This window comes from Biomphalaria glabrata, chromosome 10 (genome assembly GCF_947242115.1).
Source record: "Biomphalaria glabrata chromosome 10, xgBioGlab47.1, whole genome shotgun sequence".
NCBI classification, from domain to species: domain Eukaryota; kingdom Metazoa; phylum Mollusca; class Gastropoda; family Planorbidae; genus Biomphalaria; species Biomphalaria glabrata.
The window spans coordinates 13,723,464-13,743,902 of record NC_074720.1 but is presented as its reverse complement, the minus strand read 5'-3'; the positions used below and the strand labels follow the sequence as shown (position 1 = coordinate 13,743,902).

The window sequence follows — 20,439 nt, the reverse complement described above, 5'->3', positions numbered from 1 at the left end:
ACAGTATGGGGAACAAGGTAGATAAAATGGTGTCTCAAGTGAAAGAAAGAGTAGACTCATTGGTAAAGGAGCAGTTGCCTGTAGACTCGTTGGTAAAGAAGTTGCGTGGTCAAGACTGTGGTTGCACAAACAGTGGTGACGGAGAGGCTGGGTATTTGAGCGCCGTCTGTGTCTGTGTTGTGGGCAAGTCTTGTGGTTGTGACTTTCAAGACGAGAAACGTGATGGCGATTGCTGTGATGATCTCAACGGGATGTACCGAGTCGAACGGAAAGAGACAAATGAAGAAACTGGGGACTGTTACGTGCCTGAAGCGTTTGTTCCTGTTGTACCTGTTACCAGTACCTTAACTAAAGTCTGTTATGTGCCTGAAGCGTTTGTTCCTGTTGTACCTGTTACCAGTACCTCAATGAGCCGGACAGATCAAGACAACGTTTGGTCTGCGTTCAAGCCTGTTGCTGTTGACTTTAAAGACCTCTGCCTATCTTCCGGTGCCTACGAAGGAAATTCGAAGCTCGACAACTGCATCCAGAAGTTTACCATGAATTGTACGTGCGGCGCATCACACAAAGAATTTAGATGCCAAGAAAACCAACAACAGGGCATATGTACTTCTACCATCATCATCGACATTGGCATAGATGAATGTCAATCGGACCACTCTAAATCTGAGCCGTCAAGAGGAAGACATTTTCCACTTGAAACTGAAGAGACCTGTATTCTGGACGTGAGACTGTTGTCTGAGGATGACTGCGGTGCATTGGACCTTGTTTGCAACGTGGCTGCATGTGAACCTGCAGCTCCCTTGACAGGCGTCTGTCGGGAAGGTCTGCTGAGACAGCGTGTCCAATCAACGGCTGTGCTGAAGAAAACAGTGCTCGACAATATCTCTTTGTGTGTCAAACGGCCACGTCATCGTCGCAACAACAGCCTGGTCAACTGGAGAAAGAGAAAGCGGCACTGGAGGAAAACAATGCGGATGGCTTCGTGGGGAACACGCTCCCTGCCGCCTGTGGCTCCTACCGATCGACCTCCACCTGAACTGTCAAACCTCAGATGCAGTGTTTCTTTTCGGGACGAAAAGTGCTAAGAAGGGGGCAATGTTATGACTTTGCCATGCGCACCGCCATCCAAGCTAGTGCAGAAAGAAGGTGTGCACTATCTGTGACCAGACAAGTCGGATGTTGATATTAGGAGACAAACGATTTCCGCCCAAGAAGAGAGCCAATATGGAGTTGCTGTGCTCAAGGCAGATGCCCCTTTGTGTTTGTGATGTCCTCGTGTAAATAAAGATCTTTGTCTCGTTGAGTTGCCTCCCTTCAGTTATTACAATATAATTCTAAATTCAATGTCTATGACTACAGAGCTCATTAATGAAGTCCAGGAAGATAACAAAACGACTGAAGAAGTCATTGAAGATTCCAGAGAAGATCAAAGTGACCTACACCTTTTAGAGGACCCAGAAGGAAGACTTTCTCTTGAGAACAAGCCAAGCGAGGCGGAAAATGAAGAATATTCTAAAGTAAGCCAAACAGATCAGCAGTTTTCACTGCCTTCAGAAGAAAAAGATTCCCCAGTCTACAGTGTGATGGAAGCAGAGAAGTCTGAGGTAAAAAGTAAAGACCCTAGAAAAGATCAAACTGATCACTATCGTCCCAAAGAAGGGGTACTCCCAGATTCCACAAAGCTAGAGACAGGGTAAAATGCTCTCTCACACACACATTCTTTTGGCCAGTGAATTCCAGTATCACATATCTCTTTCTCCCTGCACCCCTTTCCTAAAACATAATTCTGCATGCAATCTGTGTATAGTAAACTATTTGATAGGCTCCATATAGCTTTTTCGACGGAAATCTCCACCCTCTCCATTGAAGAAAAATATATCCAACAAAGGGGAGAGGTTTCATCACCTGATCGCCTGTATGATTTTATTGTTTCTCATGATTGGGACTAACGTGGTCCAGATGTTTGCTAATTTAGGGCAGTGCACCTGCTGGGCAGTTCCACTAATATAGAGAGTCGATCCACATATTGACCAATTGTTTTTCAATGACGAATGAATGTTTAGTTTGCTAGAAAAAAAATTCTACTTTATAAAGTAGAATTTTTATATATATATTTTTTTTACATTTTTAGATTAGTACATTTTTTTTGGGTCTGGTTTTAAACTTTTCTTTTGTCAGGAAAGTACACCTAGAAAAACATCTGCACCTAAAGTAATGAAAAAGTAAGTGGTTTCTTTTTTTATTTAACTATTGAATTACGACCACATATGTATCTGCTCATTTTATTTGTTGTTTCATATAATTGAAATAATGAAGTAACTAATGCAAGGCTGTTTTATTTTAAGTTTCTTGTTTTCATTATGGAAAAAGGGGGAAAAGAAATATCGCTTTGGTGAGAAAGATAACGAAAGATATAGAATGGGGTATCCTGTAAGTATATATATCTTTTTTTTAAATTTCATTTTTTCCCCAAGAATTTATATTGTTTTGAATTTTGTTAGACTGCCAATAAAGAGACGATAAGAAATGCGATCTAAGAAGAACTCAAGAGAAAATTATTCAGGCAGTCAAGATCTGATAAAAGAAAGAGGATGAGACAGGAACTTGAGTCCACGTGAATAGATTTACCAAATGGTGTCAGTTGCGAATTCGGTAGTATACATCAGTGATGCCCAAACCTATTCAACCTGCGAGCCAATTTAATTTCCGACACTCGTTTTGAGGGCCACAAAACCGAAAAGGTACAAAATTGAAAAGAAATTGACCTAAAACAATTTTAATAGAAACCTGTGGATCTAGTACTTACTACTTACTGTATTCACATTAATTAATGGCATATCTGAAAGATTTTTTTATGCGTCAGAAAACGGCTTCATTTCTCAACTTAAAATGTGAGCAAATTTATAGGTAGCTAGCAAACGACTCATTTTCTTGTCTCTTTTTGGTAAATATTCCAATCGATAGTCCAATTTCTATGCGTAGTTTTAAAATCTTTTTATTGCTGCTCAAACCAAGAATACCGTCATATTTGTTTTATAATGCCGTTTATATGTTATTAAAAAAAAAAAGAAAACAGCCTCACTTTCTTTACAAATCAAACATGTTAGCTTATTATCATGTTCCAAAAAAAATAATAAAGATCTGTTCACTTTTCCTGATAGATTCTAAATTCCACTAATTTCCACTTGTAGTTTCTTCAACTCTCCCATTTCATTAAAAATACAAAAGTCAAAGGTCACGGTGCCAATCCATCAGATGGCCATAACGTAGGTAAGATACATTTTTCAACATTTTTTTTTGGAAAAAAAAAAGGGGAGGGGGATTTTCTACTTTTTGTGCCGAAGTTTAGTGGGCCAGATGGAACCGCGTCGCTGGCCGGATTTGGCCCGCGGGCCGTATTTTGGGCATCACTGGTATACATAGTTAAATAATATCTATGATTTCTTATGATGATCTATCTGTTATTCTGTCCAGACAACTTCTGTTTATTCAATCAAGCTTATAGGAATCTAATGAGGACAGCTGATTTCTTGGCAGGGCATCACAATGTTTATGAAATTTGGAACATTTTGTTTCCTTAGAACTGGACAGTCTGTAGAGAATGTCAGAATGCCCTACCACGATCTTGTGGAGTCATAATTTCCGTTTTTTTTAAAGCATAAGAACTAAGTTTAAAAAAAAATGTCTAGAAACCTTTACAATGATACAAGTAGCCAATGAAGCAACAGGCTTTAATGGTTACTCCTGAAATATATATTTTTTTTTAGAAAGTGGCTCTATATTTTAAAACTTTAATTTTAATCTATATTGATTTTCTAAAACTTTAACTGAGATCTTCTACTGCCTTTTGTAAAAAAAAAAGGAAGTCAAAAGAAAATAAAAATCTAAAATAACTTTATACAGGGTCTAAAAGATGATATGAACTTGAAAGCAAATTACAAATTTTACATTGGAAAGATTGAGTCTCAACCACATGGTATGTCAATAGAACTTAAAACAACATCTGCTCACATTTAATGTAGGAAACAAAATGTAATCTTGATAAGTGTGAACATTATTAGAGCACTGGTTCCTCACCCACGATTTGCAAATGAAAGTCCTGGTACTTGTTATGAAGCAGTTTAAATCTAGATCTTTGTTGGTTCAAGACTACTTGAGATGTTTTCAAATAAGGTAATCATTCATAGAATGAGCTGAAGAAATAACATTATCAATATCTAACTGGTGGTCCTGAGTTCAAATATTGATGATGACTAAGCCTCGGAATGTTAAGTGCAGAAGTGTGTATATATAGTTCAAATGCATAACGGATTAGAAAACATTACAAAGTCATTAACCATTTGTAAAAAAAAACCTTCAGAACTACTTTACTGTCTCCTAAATCTCTTAGCTTTGAAGAGAACTTTTGCTTTTTCTGGGCATTTGTAGGATGAGCTAGGAATTGAATTGTTTAACACATTATTGGCATACTTTTCGTTACTTTTGAATCAGTTTTGGTCAATTTTTTTTTTCAAACACTTAATGCATCTTCATTAAACTTTTTGTTCCTTTATTGGTTATTTAATTCAACCAAAACAATTTTGCCTACTTAAGATAAAACTTACACTAGCTACATGTTACAGAAGAGAAATAATGAAATGGTATCTGGTATTGGCTGTGATTCGTTTGTATATATTTCCTTTACATATAGCAAGACGAACACTAAGATTTAAATCTCACATGTTATTGGAAAATGACGAAATATTTGTCCTAACCGCCTTGTTGTTATTACACGTTCTATCTTCTCTTTTAAGGTGACTATATTGATAAGATTCACAAATACTGGGAAAAAGATTACAATCGTTTGGAGCTGCATGATGGTTACATACAGTGGTAAATATATATATATATATGTTATAAATATTTATAACATAGTTAAATAAAAGTGACAATAGTTCTTTTGTTTTACTTATTTTTAGTTCTTCCTGAAGGGGGACTAGCCGCTATTAGTTTTGTGTGGTTTGTCTGTACGTCGGTCCGTTCGTCCCTCATAGATCGCAAAAACTAGAAAACATTGAAAATCCGATAGCATAATATATTAGATCTTACAAAGTTCTGATGCAACGGATAGTTTTTGAATTTCTGAAGCGAACCATTTAATTTTAAAATTCAAAGTGTAATCAGTTGTTTTTTTCTTCATAAAAATCCAACCATTTTTACTACTATTCACTATTATTAGTAAATCATCATAAGGATACTATAATTATAAGGGAGACCGTTTGTCTGTATATTTTAAACATCTATCCAAACATTTTAGTTCTTTTCTAAAATAATGTTATGAAAGTATTTGTATCGCTATATTTTTTTTTTCTATTAAACAAGCTACTTAAATTTTAAAGAAAATATTTACTTTTGTTTTAAAAGATAAAGATTGCATTTAGTATATACTAGACAGATATGACCGCAGCCCGCAGGCCCTAGTTTGTGTATCACTTATTTAGTGCATTGGATTTATTTTTAGAGATGTTAATTCACTAGTTAATTATTCAGTGGCGTAGCAAGCCATGTGCGAGTGGTGCAGGCCGCACGGGGCATCAAGTGGTGAGGGGCATCAAACTAAGAATAAATTTTCTCAATAAAATCAACGCATTGTACATACATGAACAAAGACAAACTACTGAATTTGAAATATTTAGGCCGACTAGAAATTAATTGACTCTGCTATTTTTGTTAATCTCCTATATATATATATATATTCTGTCTTAAATTAAACGTAGTCTGTTAACCATGTTGAATCAAGTTTACTAGATTTGTTTAAATATCTGACGGCAACGCACGTGTACACGCCCACTTTCTTCTGGGGCACATTTTGTTGCTCCATTGTTCAGTACGCTGGTTTTATCTAGATCTAGAGCTTATAAATAAATGTTTAAAATAGCAGAATCTGGCAACAAGTTGAAGAAGAATGGCAAAGACAAAATCTAGGTTGTTTCTAGGGGGTTGTGAAATTATTATTTAAGTACGATCAATTCCTGAGAGAAAATGTGCTCCAAACTAAGCTTAGTTCCAGACGAAATACTTACATGTCTCCACTAATATAAAAGGAACCTATTGTAATATTGGGTGATAATGAGACAAATATTTTTTTTTCGATATTTTTTTGAAAGCTCACCTGACATCACAAAACTAGAGCGATTTTTCCAAATTTTTCGGTACACTGGACCGTTTACAGATCTTTTTTAAAGACTTCAGCACACCGCTAGGTGTCTCAAATAGCCTCTGACAATCAATCCAACTACTGGCCTTCACGTGTGGCTCACATAATTAAGTCCGGTGGAACTGTTTTCACAAACAGAAGAAAAGGCGAAGGCGAGTAACTAGTGCCTAAACCAGTACGCTTCGGGCAGGAGGGGCTAGTTAGCCATTGCTGGTTACCCACCTGGGAGAAGGGAAATTCTGAATTCAAGCATTAGCAGTCGAAGAGACCTATTCCTAGATATTGTCATTGGAAGGGGACTAAAAGCGCCTTTGGCCTTAGCCAGACGGTTGTCTATGATGAGTGGAGCTTTTCAGAAGAAATACAAAGATATGCAGGCGCTGGACACACGCGCTTTTACTTTGAGTCCCTCTATTATGCCTACAGCCCAACAGACCGGACTATGGCGGCTCCTAGATCTCCCGACGGCCACTTATTGTTAACCAGAAAGGCTGATATAAATTGGTAAATAAGACACTATAGTTGTTTTTTTTTTTAGCAGTAAACACATTTTCAGCCTTTACAATGCTGATAAAACATATAACTAAATTCTGCTGTAACAATACACAGACAGTGATGATTGAATATAGTATGTTACATAAAAACAGAACAAAAACATTACATTCATTCTATCTATCTATCTATCTATCTATCTATCTATCTATCTATCTATCTATCTATCTATCTATCTATCTATCTATCTATCTATCTATCTATCTATCTATCTATCTATCTATCTATCTATCTATCTATCTATCTATCAATCTATAATTCTCTTCATGGCCCAACCATGCGTGATGCCACGATGAAGTCATGGAAAGATAACTCTTTTATTTCTGCAAGTCTGACTAGAGTTACCCCAAGTAACTTTCTCGGCGACAGAGAGCACGGCTCAAAAAAAAAAAAAAAAAGAGTGTGTGTGGGGGGAACAGGTAATCTTTCTCTTTATACATTCTATATTTGACTATATTTATGTGTGAATATCTGGTGTCATTAAAATAGTTGCATGTTTTTTTCTGTAGCTTTGTTTTGATTTTGCCCCTTCGTATTGCCCTTCGTTTCCTAACCATGGTCACCGCTTCAGATATATTTCGTGGTGTCAACAGGTCTTTCTATGTAGTCGAAATTCCTACTTCAGGTAACTCATTATTTCTGTCAGTCACATATTTCTGGAAAAATGTCATTGACGAAACTGTTGCTCTCGAACTTCGAAAGATGGCTGTAAACTTTGCTTGCGAACATTGGGATAACTATGGCAACGCTCTGTCTTTTGTTCTTACTCACGGAAGCAAAGTAATACACTCTGCTCGACAATAAGCTGCCTACATGAATACTTCCAGCGTTTATGGTGGCGAGGCTGAAATTGTGTCGATGTCTCAAATAGGTGTGAACCACACTAGGTCATAAGGGAAAGATCTGCGTTGTGAAAAATACACAGGTGACTCACATCGGATACAGTCATGTGACCATCCAGAGGGGTCGAACGATGTTTCGTCGGGTTCTAGAAGGGTTCAAGTACCCTATATTTTAAGAAAGAAGGTGTTACTGTCAAGACGGTTCGGTTCAATGCAGTGTGGTTCTGTTCCACGCATTACAAAGGTTCGATTCGGAGTAGAGTCAAAATACCTCTTGAGTACGAGACGAAGTCACAATCTACGATCAAGTCCGATACAGCGAGCTCAGTGTGTGAAGTCAGTCCGGAACAGTTGATCCAATTGCAAGTTCCAGGCGAGGCGGTAGATTTGGGATGGTAAATCATTTGAACAGTCAGTGTTACGTTGTTGCGGATTGTACAGTATTGGCTGAGATTTATCGGACATTAAAGTGTTACGTTATTTTGGAGTCCTGAGTTGTGAAGTTCTTTGAGGGTATAGTGTCGTGCAGAGCAGTTTGCAGAGAGCCTAGATAGTGAGAGTCGTTAGTATACATTTCAAATGTATGTTTCAGTAACTAAAATATCCCTAAGTTTTGGGGTCAAGATTTAGAGGATGAAGACAAAACAAGCCATTAAAAACTTGGACTCTATAAACATCCTGTATGTTAAATTTCAGTTAAATTTCAGTTTCTTGAAACAAAAAAAAAAAAGGTTTGGGGGTGAAATCATAGATTCGTAGTTCGACTTTTTAGTGTGATTGATAGGAAAAAAATTCCTTTCATGTGAGGAAAGTGACTATTGTTTTAGTTTGCTTTGATTTGGTTAAGTTTGATTAACTTGATTAACTGATTAACTGATTAACTGGAGTCGAATGTATTTGGAACGTATGATTGTATTAGGAGAGCGTTTTAGCATGATGAGCTTACTTGATTATCAAGACTTTGTATCAAATTGTATCAATCTGTACAGTGTGCTGAGTCTGTATTAAAAAGATTCTTTATAAACTCTTTTTTCTTTTTCTACAGGATTTTCCCGATTCGTGAAGAAGATATGAACAGTCTAGCACAGCCATTACAGTTACATGAAGCAGAGGTAATGATGTTAGCGTCAAAGTACGAAGTCCAGCATTCTGTACAATGACTGAAGATTTCAGCTAAAGTAGGAAATGATTTCTCCATTTCCTACTTTGCCTAGTCATTGTACTGAATGTCTAGAAGTGCTTCAGGCAAAATTTGGAATGTTGATTTAAAGTGTGTGTGTGTGTGTGTTGGCCTCCTTCAGTCGTAGATCGACTATGGTTCATCTCAAACACTTTTTCATGTGGCTGTGGAGCCCTATTTTGGAGAGACACTCCCGTCCACAAATATTGCAGATTTTAAAGTATTTTATTAATAATAGAACTTTCTCGGAATAATGATTCTATTCGGGCAATAATCTAAAATAGTTTAGTGCTGTTCAACAAGTGTGGTGTTTATTTAATAACGACAATGTGTGTATGCGATGTGTACAACTTGACTGCGCTCGGTCAATTGGGGATACACACAAAATGTTTGATATTGTGTTGAATGAAAGTCGAAAGAAAAGAAAAGGAGATCAAGGCAGATACTAAAAGAAGAAACAACTTCACAAAATCTTGCTTTATAAATAAGCCGGCAAAAAGGTTTTGATATCGTGAGTGCGGAAATCACAACACATTTAATTTATTATGCTAAATACGTTTTTATTTCAATTCATTTTTGTATGAAATATTTACACAGATTTTTTTCATTGAAAATAAAAGAGCAAGACGTATGCAATAAATGTACTCATTTTAAAATTGAACTTTATAATCAACTTTGTGGGCAATGTTAGTTCCATCTAGAAAAAAATAAAAGAATATAGAATAGTGAAATGCTCTAGTTTTCCACTGACAATACTATTGAAAGAAAATGTCAGACACGAGTTGCTTAAGCACTATATCTATGTTTTTGTTGTTGCTTGAATGATAAATTTCGTCTGACAAATGTATGCTTGTATGTATGTATGTGTGATTAATTTTACAGCCTATGATCCACTAATATATTTTTCATGACATACTTTGTAAGCCTGTTCTTTAACGTTCACGTTGTCTTGTTCTTAGTTTCTGTTCTCCTTTGTAAGGCTGTGTCTCTTTGTTGTTCTCCTTTGTAAGACTGTGTCTCTTTGTTGTTCTCCTTTGTAAGACTGTGTCTCTTTGTTGTTCTCCTTGGTAAGACTGTGTCTCTTTGTTGTTCTCCTTTGTAAGACTGTGTCTCTTTGTTGTTCTCCTTTGTAAGACTGTGTCTCTTTGTTGTTCTCCTTGGTAAGACTGTGTCTCTTTGTTGTTCTCCTTTGGAAGACTGTGTCTCTTTGTTGTTCTCCTTTGGAAGACTGTGTCTCTTTGTTTTTCTCCTTGGTAAGACTGTGTCTCTTTGTTGTTCTCCTTTGTAAGACTGTGTCTCTTTGTTGTTCTCCTTTGGAAGACTGTGTCTCTTTGTTGTTCTCCTTTGGAAGACTGTGTCTCTTTGTTGTCCTCCTTTGTAAGACTGTGTCTCTTTGTTGTTCTCCTTTGTAAGACTGTGTCTCTTTGTTGTTCTCCTTTGTAAGACTGTGTCTCTTTGTTGTTCTCCTTTGTAAGACTGTGTCTCTTTGTTGTTCTCCTTTGTAAGACTGTGTCTCTTTGTTGTTCTCCTTTGTAAGACTGTGTCTCTTTGTTGTTCTCCTTTGTAAGACTGTGTCTCTTTGTTGTCCTCCTTTGTAAGGCTGTGTCTCTTTGTTGTCCTCCTTTAGAAGACTGTGTCTCTTTGTTGTCCTCCTTTGTAAGGCTGTGTCTCTTTGTTGTTCTCCTGTGGGTTGGAAAATGTCTGGTACTCCTCAGATAGAGTCTACCTCACTTGGGCGAGACAACGCGTTAAATTGAGGGGGACTAGAGATTACATGGTCAGTCTAAATAGGAAAGTGACCAAAGCTTATAAACTTGAAAGCGTACCCAGCGTCAGAGAGCTAAAGTCTTTCCACTCAGAAAAATGTCAGTTGTTAAGAGTAACAAAAAAACTAAAACAAATTAATTCCACTTATCTTATTCATGGCAAACCAGTAACACAGACTAAAAACGCAAAATACCTAGGTGTTATAATAAATGAAAAACTGTCATGGAATCCACATATTGATGAAACTACAAAAAAATCAAACAAAGCATTAGGATTTATTAAAAGAAATTTCTATAAATCAAATAAGAACATAAAACTAAAATGTTATTTAACCTTGGTTAGGCCAATAATAGAATATGTATCCTCTGTTTGGGACCCCTCAACTCAAGAAAACGTTAAGAAACTGGAACAGACACAAAATAGAGCAGTGAGATTCATAACAAACGAATATTCACATTTGACTAGAGTAACACCTTTAGTAAAATCACTAAATTTAGAAAGCCTTCAGGACAGAAGACTCAAAAGTAAAGTAGCAATTATACATAAAACACTGAACCATAATCTTCAAATACAAAAACAAAATTTAATAAAATACTCTGAAAGACACAAAGATAAAGGCACATTCCTCGTCCCATATGCTAGGACAAATTTGTACAAATACTCCTTCCCTAGTGCTATTAGAGCATGGAATGGGTTGCCTGAGCTAGCCAGGAAAACCAGTGACTTGGCAGAATTTAAGTCATTGGTTAATATGCATGACTAAATGCATGACGCGTAGGACGTAATCATCTTTTTTGAAGTAACGTCTGTATTATATAAGATAAGATAAGTTTGTCCATAGATGGAATTAGCTGGAAGTTAGGGGAAAAGGGGGAGAACGGGAACTAATTAGACGCACGACAAAATTCTCAGGTAGGAAATCACTCAAGCATTTAGGACTGGTCACTGACTCATTGATTCTCATTTGCTGAGGGATTTGTTCTTGTTGACAGCTGTTTGTTAAATCTTTTCTTTTTTTTTTTTGCATACATTTTAAAAGAGATCTCTATTCACGGTGAAGCTAATTAACTATACACCTGTACACTTTAAACATTATCTCTTATTGCAGGCCATTCAGAAAAACCCCGCAGCTAAGGCTCGTGTTTTGAAATCCTACAAGATGATGCTTGGCTTCTATGGCATGAAACTAGTAGATGAGGAAAGAGGAACAATTCAAAGAGCTGGGAACTATCGGGAGTGCTTTGAAAATTTGACTTAGTAAGTCGACTGCTCAGTAGATTCTTTGAATGGTCGATATTGCTGCGCGCTTTTCGTTTCTTTGTACAAAACAAAATTGGGCCGGAAGTACTTTTTTTTTTTGTATACCTTGTATATATCTTTTGCATTTTTCCGTTCTCTTTTTAAATTATACTGCCACTAGTTGACCGGCGGCGTAACATACGCCGCTATTTTGCAGGGCCGTCTTAGGTGACCGCAGTGGGCCCCGCACTTTCATAGGACCCGCGCTAATTCTAGGTGTATAAATACTAGACCTATATATATATATATTTATGTACGTAAACTCTTTTTTAAGCTCTAAGGGGAGTCACGCCAATCAATCTTTTCTGTCTTAGAAAGGTACATAGACATAAATAAATATAGACTGGCCGATTAAAGAGTTTCATGAAACGAAAATTTGTGACTTACAATTTTGTGTACCTACTTTATTATACAGCATTTATGAGCAGCGTAGTTTTGTTTAATCTCTAAGACTGAAGATCATGCAACTTTTTAGAATTCGGAAATCCGACAACAATAGATATACATGTTTTCAAGTTACATGAAGTTATTAATTTGACGTAGACTATATTTATTAATGTCTATGGAAAAGTAATGATCTTTTTTCTTATTTGGATCTAGGATTTTCGAAGCATTATCACAATGGAAGCAAACAGAAAATGGCTTTGTTTCATATATTTGCGTCAATATCCGAGAAATGATTTTGCATTATTTCTAAACTTTGAAAACTAAAGATCATTACTTTTCTAAGACAGAAAAGATTGATTGGGGCGACTCCCCTTGGAGCTTGAAAAAAAGTTACGTACATAAATAAATAAATATATATATATATATATATATATATATATATATATATATATATATATATATATATAGGTCTGTGAATCGATCAATCACGGATAAGAATTTGTTTCCAGTTTCCAGTCTAGATATAATATATAAGTCTATGATCTAAGTGTAACTGATAGAGAAAATACATTCTGCTAAAAATTACGGAGAGTTGGGATCAAACCTGATACAGGCTATAATAAGATAAGACGAATACATGAGATGCTGCTTGTATACTTATGAATAGATCCGCGTCAACATTTGATTTTCGAGTTTTAGACCAAGAGCTGGCAACATTTGGTGTATGCAATATTTTCCCGCCCTCGCCGTGGCACCCAATATAGAAACATCCAGAACTTTAAAAAAATGAAAGGATGAACAAAGTAAATGAGCAGCCCTAATCTCCATTGAGCTTCCAAAGTACTGAGCACAGGGCACGTAGTCAAGAACAGCTTGCTAGGCCATTGCTAGTCCTTGTCCAATCTGCCATTCCGTTACTTACGGGAGTCGTATGATGGCTTTCTCAAGTTTCCATCCAGAAAAATGTCAATTCTAAAGAGTAACAAAAAAAAAACATTTTAAAAAATACCACTTGTATTAGTAAACCAGTTACAACGATTAAAAATCCAAATACCCAGGTGCTATAATAAAAATTATCAGTAAAACCAACTCTTGATGAAATTGTTAAAAAATCAAAGCATTAGGGTTCATTAAAAGAAATGTCTACAAATTGTTATGAAAAGTAATTACTGTATCTGTTGTCTTTCTTATGTTTACATGTGCTTGTAACTCGTACCTATAAAAATGGTTATTGAAATGCTAGAGATGTGTGGTGTGTATTAAAGCCATAGTATGCGGACAAGGTTGTCCACTCTATTGTGTTATTATGTTCATAACACAAATCAAATAAGAACATAAAACTAAAATGCTATTTAAACTTGGTTAGGCCAATAATAGAATATGCATCCTCTGTTTGGGACCCCTCAATTCAAGAAAAAAAATATTTTAAGGGGTTACTGGATCCGATTTTGGTGTAATTAAACAGGTGGACATGTATTTTATAAACTAGCACCAAAATTTTTCAAAAAAATAGCATTTTTTATTGAAAAAAAGCATTTTAATGAAGCATGGTGAACACTATTTTCCATATTTTTCTTAATACAAATTCACTGTTTTTGAGTGAATGCATTTTTTGTGACCCCCCCCCCTACCCCCCTGTAACATATTTCTAAAATCTCTAGAACTAATAGAGATAAATGTGTCAAATTTGGTACACATATTCAGAGATAAATAATACAGAGAATCAGCTAGTTTTAATGACTTTAGCTGAAAAAGTTTTTAATATATGATCTTTTGGGAAAAAAAATGTGGATGCATTTTACAGGAAAAAAATCACCCTTTTTTAAAAAATCATAAAATGCACTATACTAAGGGAAAATGTATAAAATCTAGCTAGCTCCTTCCAGCCACCTTTATACTTTAAGGTGTAAGTATTTTTAGCTTTGAAATTTATCTATTTTGAAAAATGAACTAATTTTTGTTTATTTTCAAGATGGCCGCCATTACCATGGCAACCCGGAAACATTAGACAACATTCAATATATATTTTTTATTATTGAGTTTTCATATGATATAATATAACAATAGTTATTAAGTTAAAGCAAAAATAAAAAAAATAAATTTCGCAGTCCAGTTGGTTACAACAGGCACAAATAAAGCAGTGAAATTCATAGCAAAAAAATATTTACATTTGATTATAACAACACCTTTAGTAAAATCATTAAATTAAAAAGCCTTCAGGATAAAAGAATAAAAAGTAAAGTAGCAATTGTAAATAAAACCATAATCTTCATATTCAAAAACAAAATTTAATAAAAATACTCAGAAAGACACAAAGATAAAGGCACATTCCTTATTCCATATGCTAGGACAAATATGTACAAATACTCCTTCTTCCCTGGTGCTATTAGAGCATGGAATGGATTGCCTGAATCAGCTAGGAAAACCAAAGACTTTAAGAGGTTAAGTCATTGATTATAATGCAGAACTAGATTGACATACGAAAATGCGTAGGACGTAATAATCTTTTTTTTTAATTAGCGACTCTATTTTATAAGATAAAAAGTGTATGGTCTTTACGATGTCATTTACAAAGACTTGAAGAATACATTTGTTAAGAATTGTTGAATGAGGTGGTTTCTTTTATATTTAAAATAATGAGGCGGCGCTTACTCTGCATCTGAGTTTAGTATATTAAAGTTTAGCTATATTTGTCTTTTTCAAAATGTAAGTAGATTTAGTCTGTAGAATACATGATTTTACTATTGCTCTATTTATTTGAAATGTAACATTCTAAGAAAAATATTCAGTACAAATCTGAGTGATGACAATATTGTTTAGCATTTTATTTCTCTGGCGGATCAAGGGAGGGGGGCGGTAGGGGAGATCGTCGCCCCCCCTTTCCAAATTTTAGTAAAGAAATGACACAATTTGTATACGAATTTATTACTTATGTTAATAATATATACTAATTATTTATATTTCAACATATTTTAAGATTATTTCGTCCCCTCCCCTCTAGTATGTTGGCCGATTTGGTGGGGTGGGGAGGTGGCGATGGCATCAATCCCGCCCTCCCCCCCCCCCCCATAACTTTCGAGTTGGGGGGGGGGCGGTCCAATTTATTTGTAGAAATTACAGCTTGTGAAAACAATCAATTAAATATCTATATAATTAAAACTTGTTATTGATATATTAACCGATCTTTATTTTATGTCGCTGTTTTGACACACACACACACACACACATATATATATATATATATATATATATATATATATATATATATATATATATATATATGTCGTGTTTGTGTTTATGCATAGGGTTAGGGTTTACTTTGCGTTAGTGTTGGGGTTTGGAACAAAATCAAGACCCCCCCCCCACTCTAAAGTTCTGGATCCGCTATTGCTTTGTTTTCTCTTTGCAGTCGCACTCACAACTATCTACGTATCACTCGCATTCTGAAGTCACTTGGAGAACTGGGATACGAGCACCTTAAGAAACCATTCCTTGAGTTTGTCCTTCATGAAGCTTTGGTGGAAAAAACTTTGGCCCCTACTTTGAGCAGCTGTGAGAATTACTGGATTGGAACAATTAAAAATGATGCTGACAGGGAAGAACTCTATACTCTTATTGATGAAAGCAACAAGGCTAAAAATGATCGAGGTCCAAATCCTATTTAAAGACCAATGCTACAATTTTATCCTTAAACTTTTGATACTAAATTAATATATGCTAATCATTGAATTTTTTTTTAGAATTGCAAAATCACTTTCATGTATGATTATTAGTAAATAATTCAATTATTTAAAGCGATTTTCTTAACAATGCTATGATATAACTTGCAGTCATCAAGCATGAGTTTGTTGTATGATAGTTTCCTCATTTACAATTTTCTATGACCTTTTTTTAAAATTGTTTTAATGCTCTTAATCTGTTTTGTTTTGTTTTAATTTCATGTTGATCTTTGTCCCACATGAAACTGCCTGAGAATGGCTAGTAACCTATGTGGGCATCCGAGCTTGGACAGAATCTTCTATAATCCTTCGCGACTGACCGTGTCGACAGCCTCGGTTAGATCCACAAAGGCAACGTATAAGTCAAGGTTCCTCTCTCTACATTTTTTCTTGTAACTGTCTCAAAACAAATATATCAGATGCTCTCTGTTAGTTCTTAAGCCACTTTGACTCTCAAATAGCACCTCATCCACTATAGAATTAAGGTGGACTCGCGCAAAGATCTTTCCTGCTACTGGCAGAAGTGTGATATCTCGATAGTTGGAACAGTCTTGTCACCCTTTTTGTATTAGGATATAATAATGACATCTGTTATAAAAATGTCTCGAAGATCAGGTGGAACAATGCATTTTTCACAGTATACAGTGAACAAGCCTGTTAGTCTTTCTGTTAGGGCATTACCTCCGAGTTTTTACATTTCCGCCAGAAGGCCATCAGAAGCAGGTGCTTTGTTTTGTTTGACTCTACTCACTGCATGTACAACTTTCTCAAATGTCAGCGTATACAATCATTCATCCAGTTTTGTCTTCTATCTTAAATTACATAATACAGACGTTACTTCAAAAAAGAAGATGATTGCGTCCTAAGCGTCATGCATCTAGTCATACATGTTAACCAATAACTTAAAGTCTGCCAAGTCACTGGTTTTCCTGGCTGGCTCAGGCAACCAATTCCATGCTCTAATAGCACTAGGGAAAAAGGAGCATTTGTACCCGTTTGTCCTACCATATGGGACGAGCAGTGTGCCTTTATGTTTGTGTCTTTCTGAGAATTTTATTAGATTTTGTTTTTGTATCTCAAGATTATGGTTCAGTGTTAAGTTTTCTATCCTGAAGGCTCTCTAAATTTAGTGATTTTACTAAAAGTGTTACTCTAGTCAAACGTGAATATTCGTTTGTTATTAATCTCACTGCTCTATTTTGTGTCTGAGGGGTCCCAAACAGACATATTCTATTATTGGCCTAAATAACATTTTAGTTTTATGTTTTTATTTGATTTATAGAAATCTGTTATAATAAACCTCAATGCTTTGTTTGATTTTTTTTTTATAGTTTCATCAATATGGGGATTCCATGACAGTTTTTTTTATTTATTATAACACCTAGGTATTTTGCGTTTTTAGTCTGTGTTATTGGTGTTACTTTTAAAGTCATCTGTCATAATCCTTTGGCGTTCTTATATTTTTCCGAGGTCTCTCTAATTGAGCCAATTACTATACACTCTGTAATGTATTCATACATTTTCACTCCGTATATGGTCTAACGCTAGCCGTAGCTTTCATCAACTTTCCTTTGTTTGAGGTTATTTGAATAGAGTATGTTGTGTTGTATTGTCAAGTAAAAACATACAAATACAGAGATAGTATTATATTTTTCTCAACCCCATTCCTGATAACATTTTCACAAACTCGTGCACCCTTTGTCCACATTAGGCATCATTTTACATGATATATTTGTACTGTAGTTGTCAATGAAGTTCTAGACAAAATTTGTGTGTAAAAGCCATTGGTGAACCTATCACAAGGGAGATAAATAATATAAATAGACATTTTTCTGAGTCATTCCAGAGTGCATCTTCTTCGCAGAATACAATTGTTTTTACCATACTTGGTTCACTAGAGACAGACCATTAGTAATAATTTTCTTTTAAAGTTTTGTTTTAATTAACTATAATAATAATATAGAAAAGCATTTTTTCAATTGAAAAAAAAAATGAAATATTAAATTTAATCTCTAATATGTTCTCGGGCAATCAGGATATAGCCAATGTCTAAATGGAAATGAGAGGAACAATGAGATTTTATAGGTCCTTAGTTCACATCATAACTAGCAATTGTTTTTATTAGTACATTTTTTGTTGAGAACTTTCTTTCATTTAACTTTATGTTCTCCTAGTATGCTTTGTGGTCATTACTTGATTAGTCTCTTCAAAAAGTTGAGTATGGATGGCTGCCTGGTCGTGCGATTTGCGCGCTGGACAGTCGTTTGGATTTATGGATGGTCCCGGGTTCAAACCCTGCCTGCTCCCATCCCCCGTCGTCCCGCGGGAGGTTTGGACTAGGAAGTAAACTATTTTCAACTCTGAAGGAACATCCGAAATATGTAAAACATTTTACAAAACAATCTTTTTAGCTATTATTGTTTAATATTAATTTTTCAATGTCAAAACTGATATAGAAGTGTTACAATGTTATAAACAACTATCCAGTTTCTCCTAGCTACACTCTACCTATTCTACCTTCTCCGAGACATGCATGTAAGTGGCTAATTTATTTTTGAGTTTGTCTGTTTAATGAATAATTCTTGAGTCCAAATGTTGTTAATAATCAAAATAGTTTTTTAAATTTATTTTAATTTAATTACGCGAAATACCTCTGGTCTCTAGTAAGTCTCTACATATTAACAATTGAGGCTGTGAATTCTACAAACAACAAGAGTGATTGTTGTGACAATTGTGCAGCCTAAATATTTTGACACAATAGTTTTCATTGCCTTTCTTCCTGTGTACTTTTGAGCTGATTCATTCAGCACACATTTTGATTTTTTAGTTAACTTTATAAAACAAGCAAAATACAAATTTTAAAAAATACGTTTTTAAAAAAACAAAGCTTATATTGATGTGCATCAATTAGTTTAGATCAGTCATATAATTAAATGTGCGATTAGTAATTTTTTTTTACCAAATTGTTTTTGTTTAGCTCATTTTCATGCTTTTAGTGTTATCAATACGCTATGACCCTATCACTTGTCTGGACCAGTTGGAAAGGTGGAGAATGAACGGGATGTCTGGGTGGTCGCTTTGTAAAAAATATTTTTTTAAAAAAGGTACGACATGAATTCGAACTTTTTGGTATGCTAATATGTTAATATTGCGTCATTGTTTGTTGGGAATGTTTTTTGTGAGAAAGTACTTAAAGGGATGTGACGTAATAGAATGATAGTCTACTTAGATCAATCCAAAGTCTCTGTTTATTAATTGTTATTATTAATGTCTACAGTATTTTATTTATTTGTCTGTGACAACAGAACATTTGGCAAAAGCCTTCCCAGGCTTCTCAAGCCTACGCGGTAACCACTCTGCTAGCAAAGAGTCCATGATCATGGAAGATTGTAGAGTTATCTATTGTTTCTATTTCTGTTTGTGTTCACTAAGCCTCAGACGGCAGCCTAATATAAAGGGGAGTGTATTACCACTTCAGTGAAGTAGGCCTACTATTTCTTCCCATTGTTTAAAAAACCAAACAAAGTAATTTATTACCACTAGTTAATTACCTCATTAATTTTTTTTTATTCTTGTATTGTCAGGTAAAAGAAATAATTGTGCAAAATTTCATCTTGATCCGAGATTGGGTGTCGGAGAAATAATGTGTACAAACTTTTGGCCAGACAGACAGAGTGAGTTGATATAAGCTTTGTAAAAATGTTTTTACTTTACTTTAACAAAAGAAATTTTTGTTATCTGTATTTCCATTATTTTATTTTATATTTCATTAAAAGGAAAAAGAAAATTGTTTCAGATTTCTTTAGCCAGTTTGTTGGGTTTACAAGAGAAATTAGCAATAATTCTTACTAAAAATGAATGCACTTATCATTTTATAAATCTTGTTAACTAGATGACTGTAGCAGTGTCAAAGTGGGAACTTCAAACATAACCTCCATTCAAAGAGACTCTAGTCTAGAATAACAGCTCTAACATGTGTACATATATTTTGCTACATTAATTAAATGCTCTGCCGGTCTCTGGCATAGTGAGAATGCATCGAGGAACGTCTACTGCAGGAAGAGGAACGTTCACGGGATAGAACATATGGATAAAATTGTACACAGACCTTTTAATAGCCACTAAATCTATTTATCTAAGACTTGGGAAACATCATGTAAGCATATCATATATGATATCTAATTCATATGGCCTTATAATAGATACAAATAATATTTATTTACTGCCAATGGTTGAGAAACACTTTCAATGTTCTAAGATGTTGACAAAATTTTTAATCTGTTGAATTTTTAAAAAATTTATCTTCAAACATTATTATGAATCAAATATTGTTCTGCCAAACTGATCTGGCAAAAAGAAAAGTTAATGTCTAAACAAGCAAAAGAAAATAAAATAAAAAACTTTTTTTAAAAAAAAGCTTATTTTAGGGGGAAAACTCTGCACTTACAACTATATCGCTCAAGAATTTAAGAGTTTTTTTTTTCCTTATTTGAT

At 34.8% G+C, this 20,439-nt stretch overlaps 1 protein-coding gene across 3 annotated transcripts in view; it reads left to right on the top strand.

Moving 5' to 3' along the window:
• The window catches only part of LOC106066567 (opioid growth factor receptor-like protein 1), a 95,459-nt gene extending 75,724 nt beyond the window's left edge, over window positions 1–19,735 (top strand). For all 3 annotated transcript variants that reach the window (XM_056044256.1, XM_056044255.1, XM_056044258.1), the window contains exons 7-14: window positions 1,363–1,607; window positions 2,182–2,225; window positions 2,349–2,433; window positions 3,907–3,979; window positions 4,797–4,875; window positions 8,639–8,705; window positions 11,649–11,797; window positions 15,636–19,735. In XM_056044256.1, the coding sequence (XP_055900231.1) occupies window positions 1,363–1,607; window positions 2,182–2,225; window positions 2,349–2,433; window positions 3,907–3,979; window positions 4,797–4,875; window positions 8,639–8,705; window positions 11,649–11,797; window positions 15,636–15,891 (998 nt within the window). In that variant the 3' untranslated portion in view covers window positions 15,892–19,735. The remainder of the gene's footprint in view (window positions 1–1,362; window positions 1,608–2,181; window positions 2,226–2,348; window positions 2,434–3,906; window positions 3,980–4,796; window positions 4,876–8,638; window positions 8,706–11,648; window positions 11,798–15,635) is intronic.
• The last annotated feature ends 704 nt before the right edge of the window (window positions 19,736–20,439 follow it).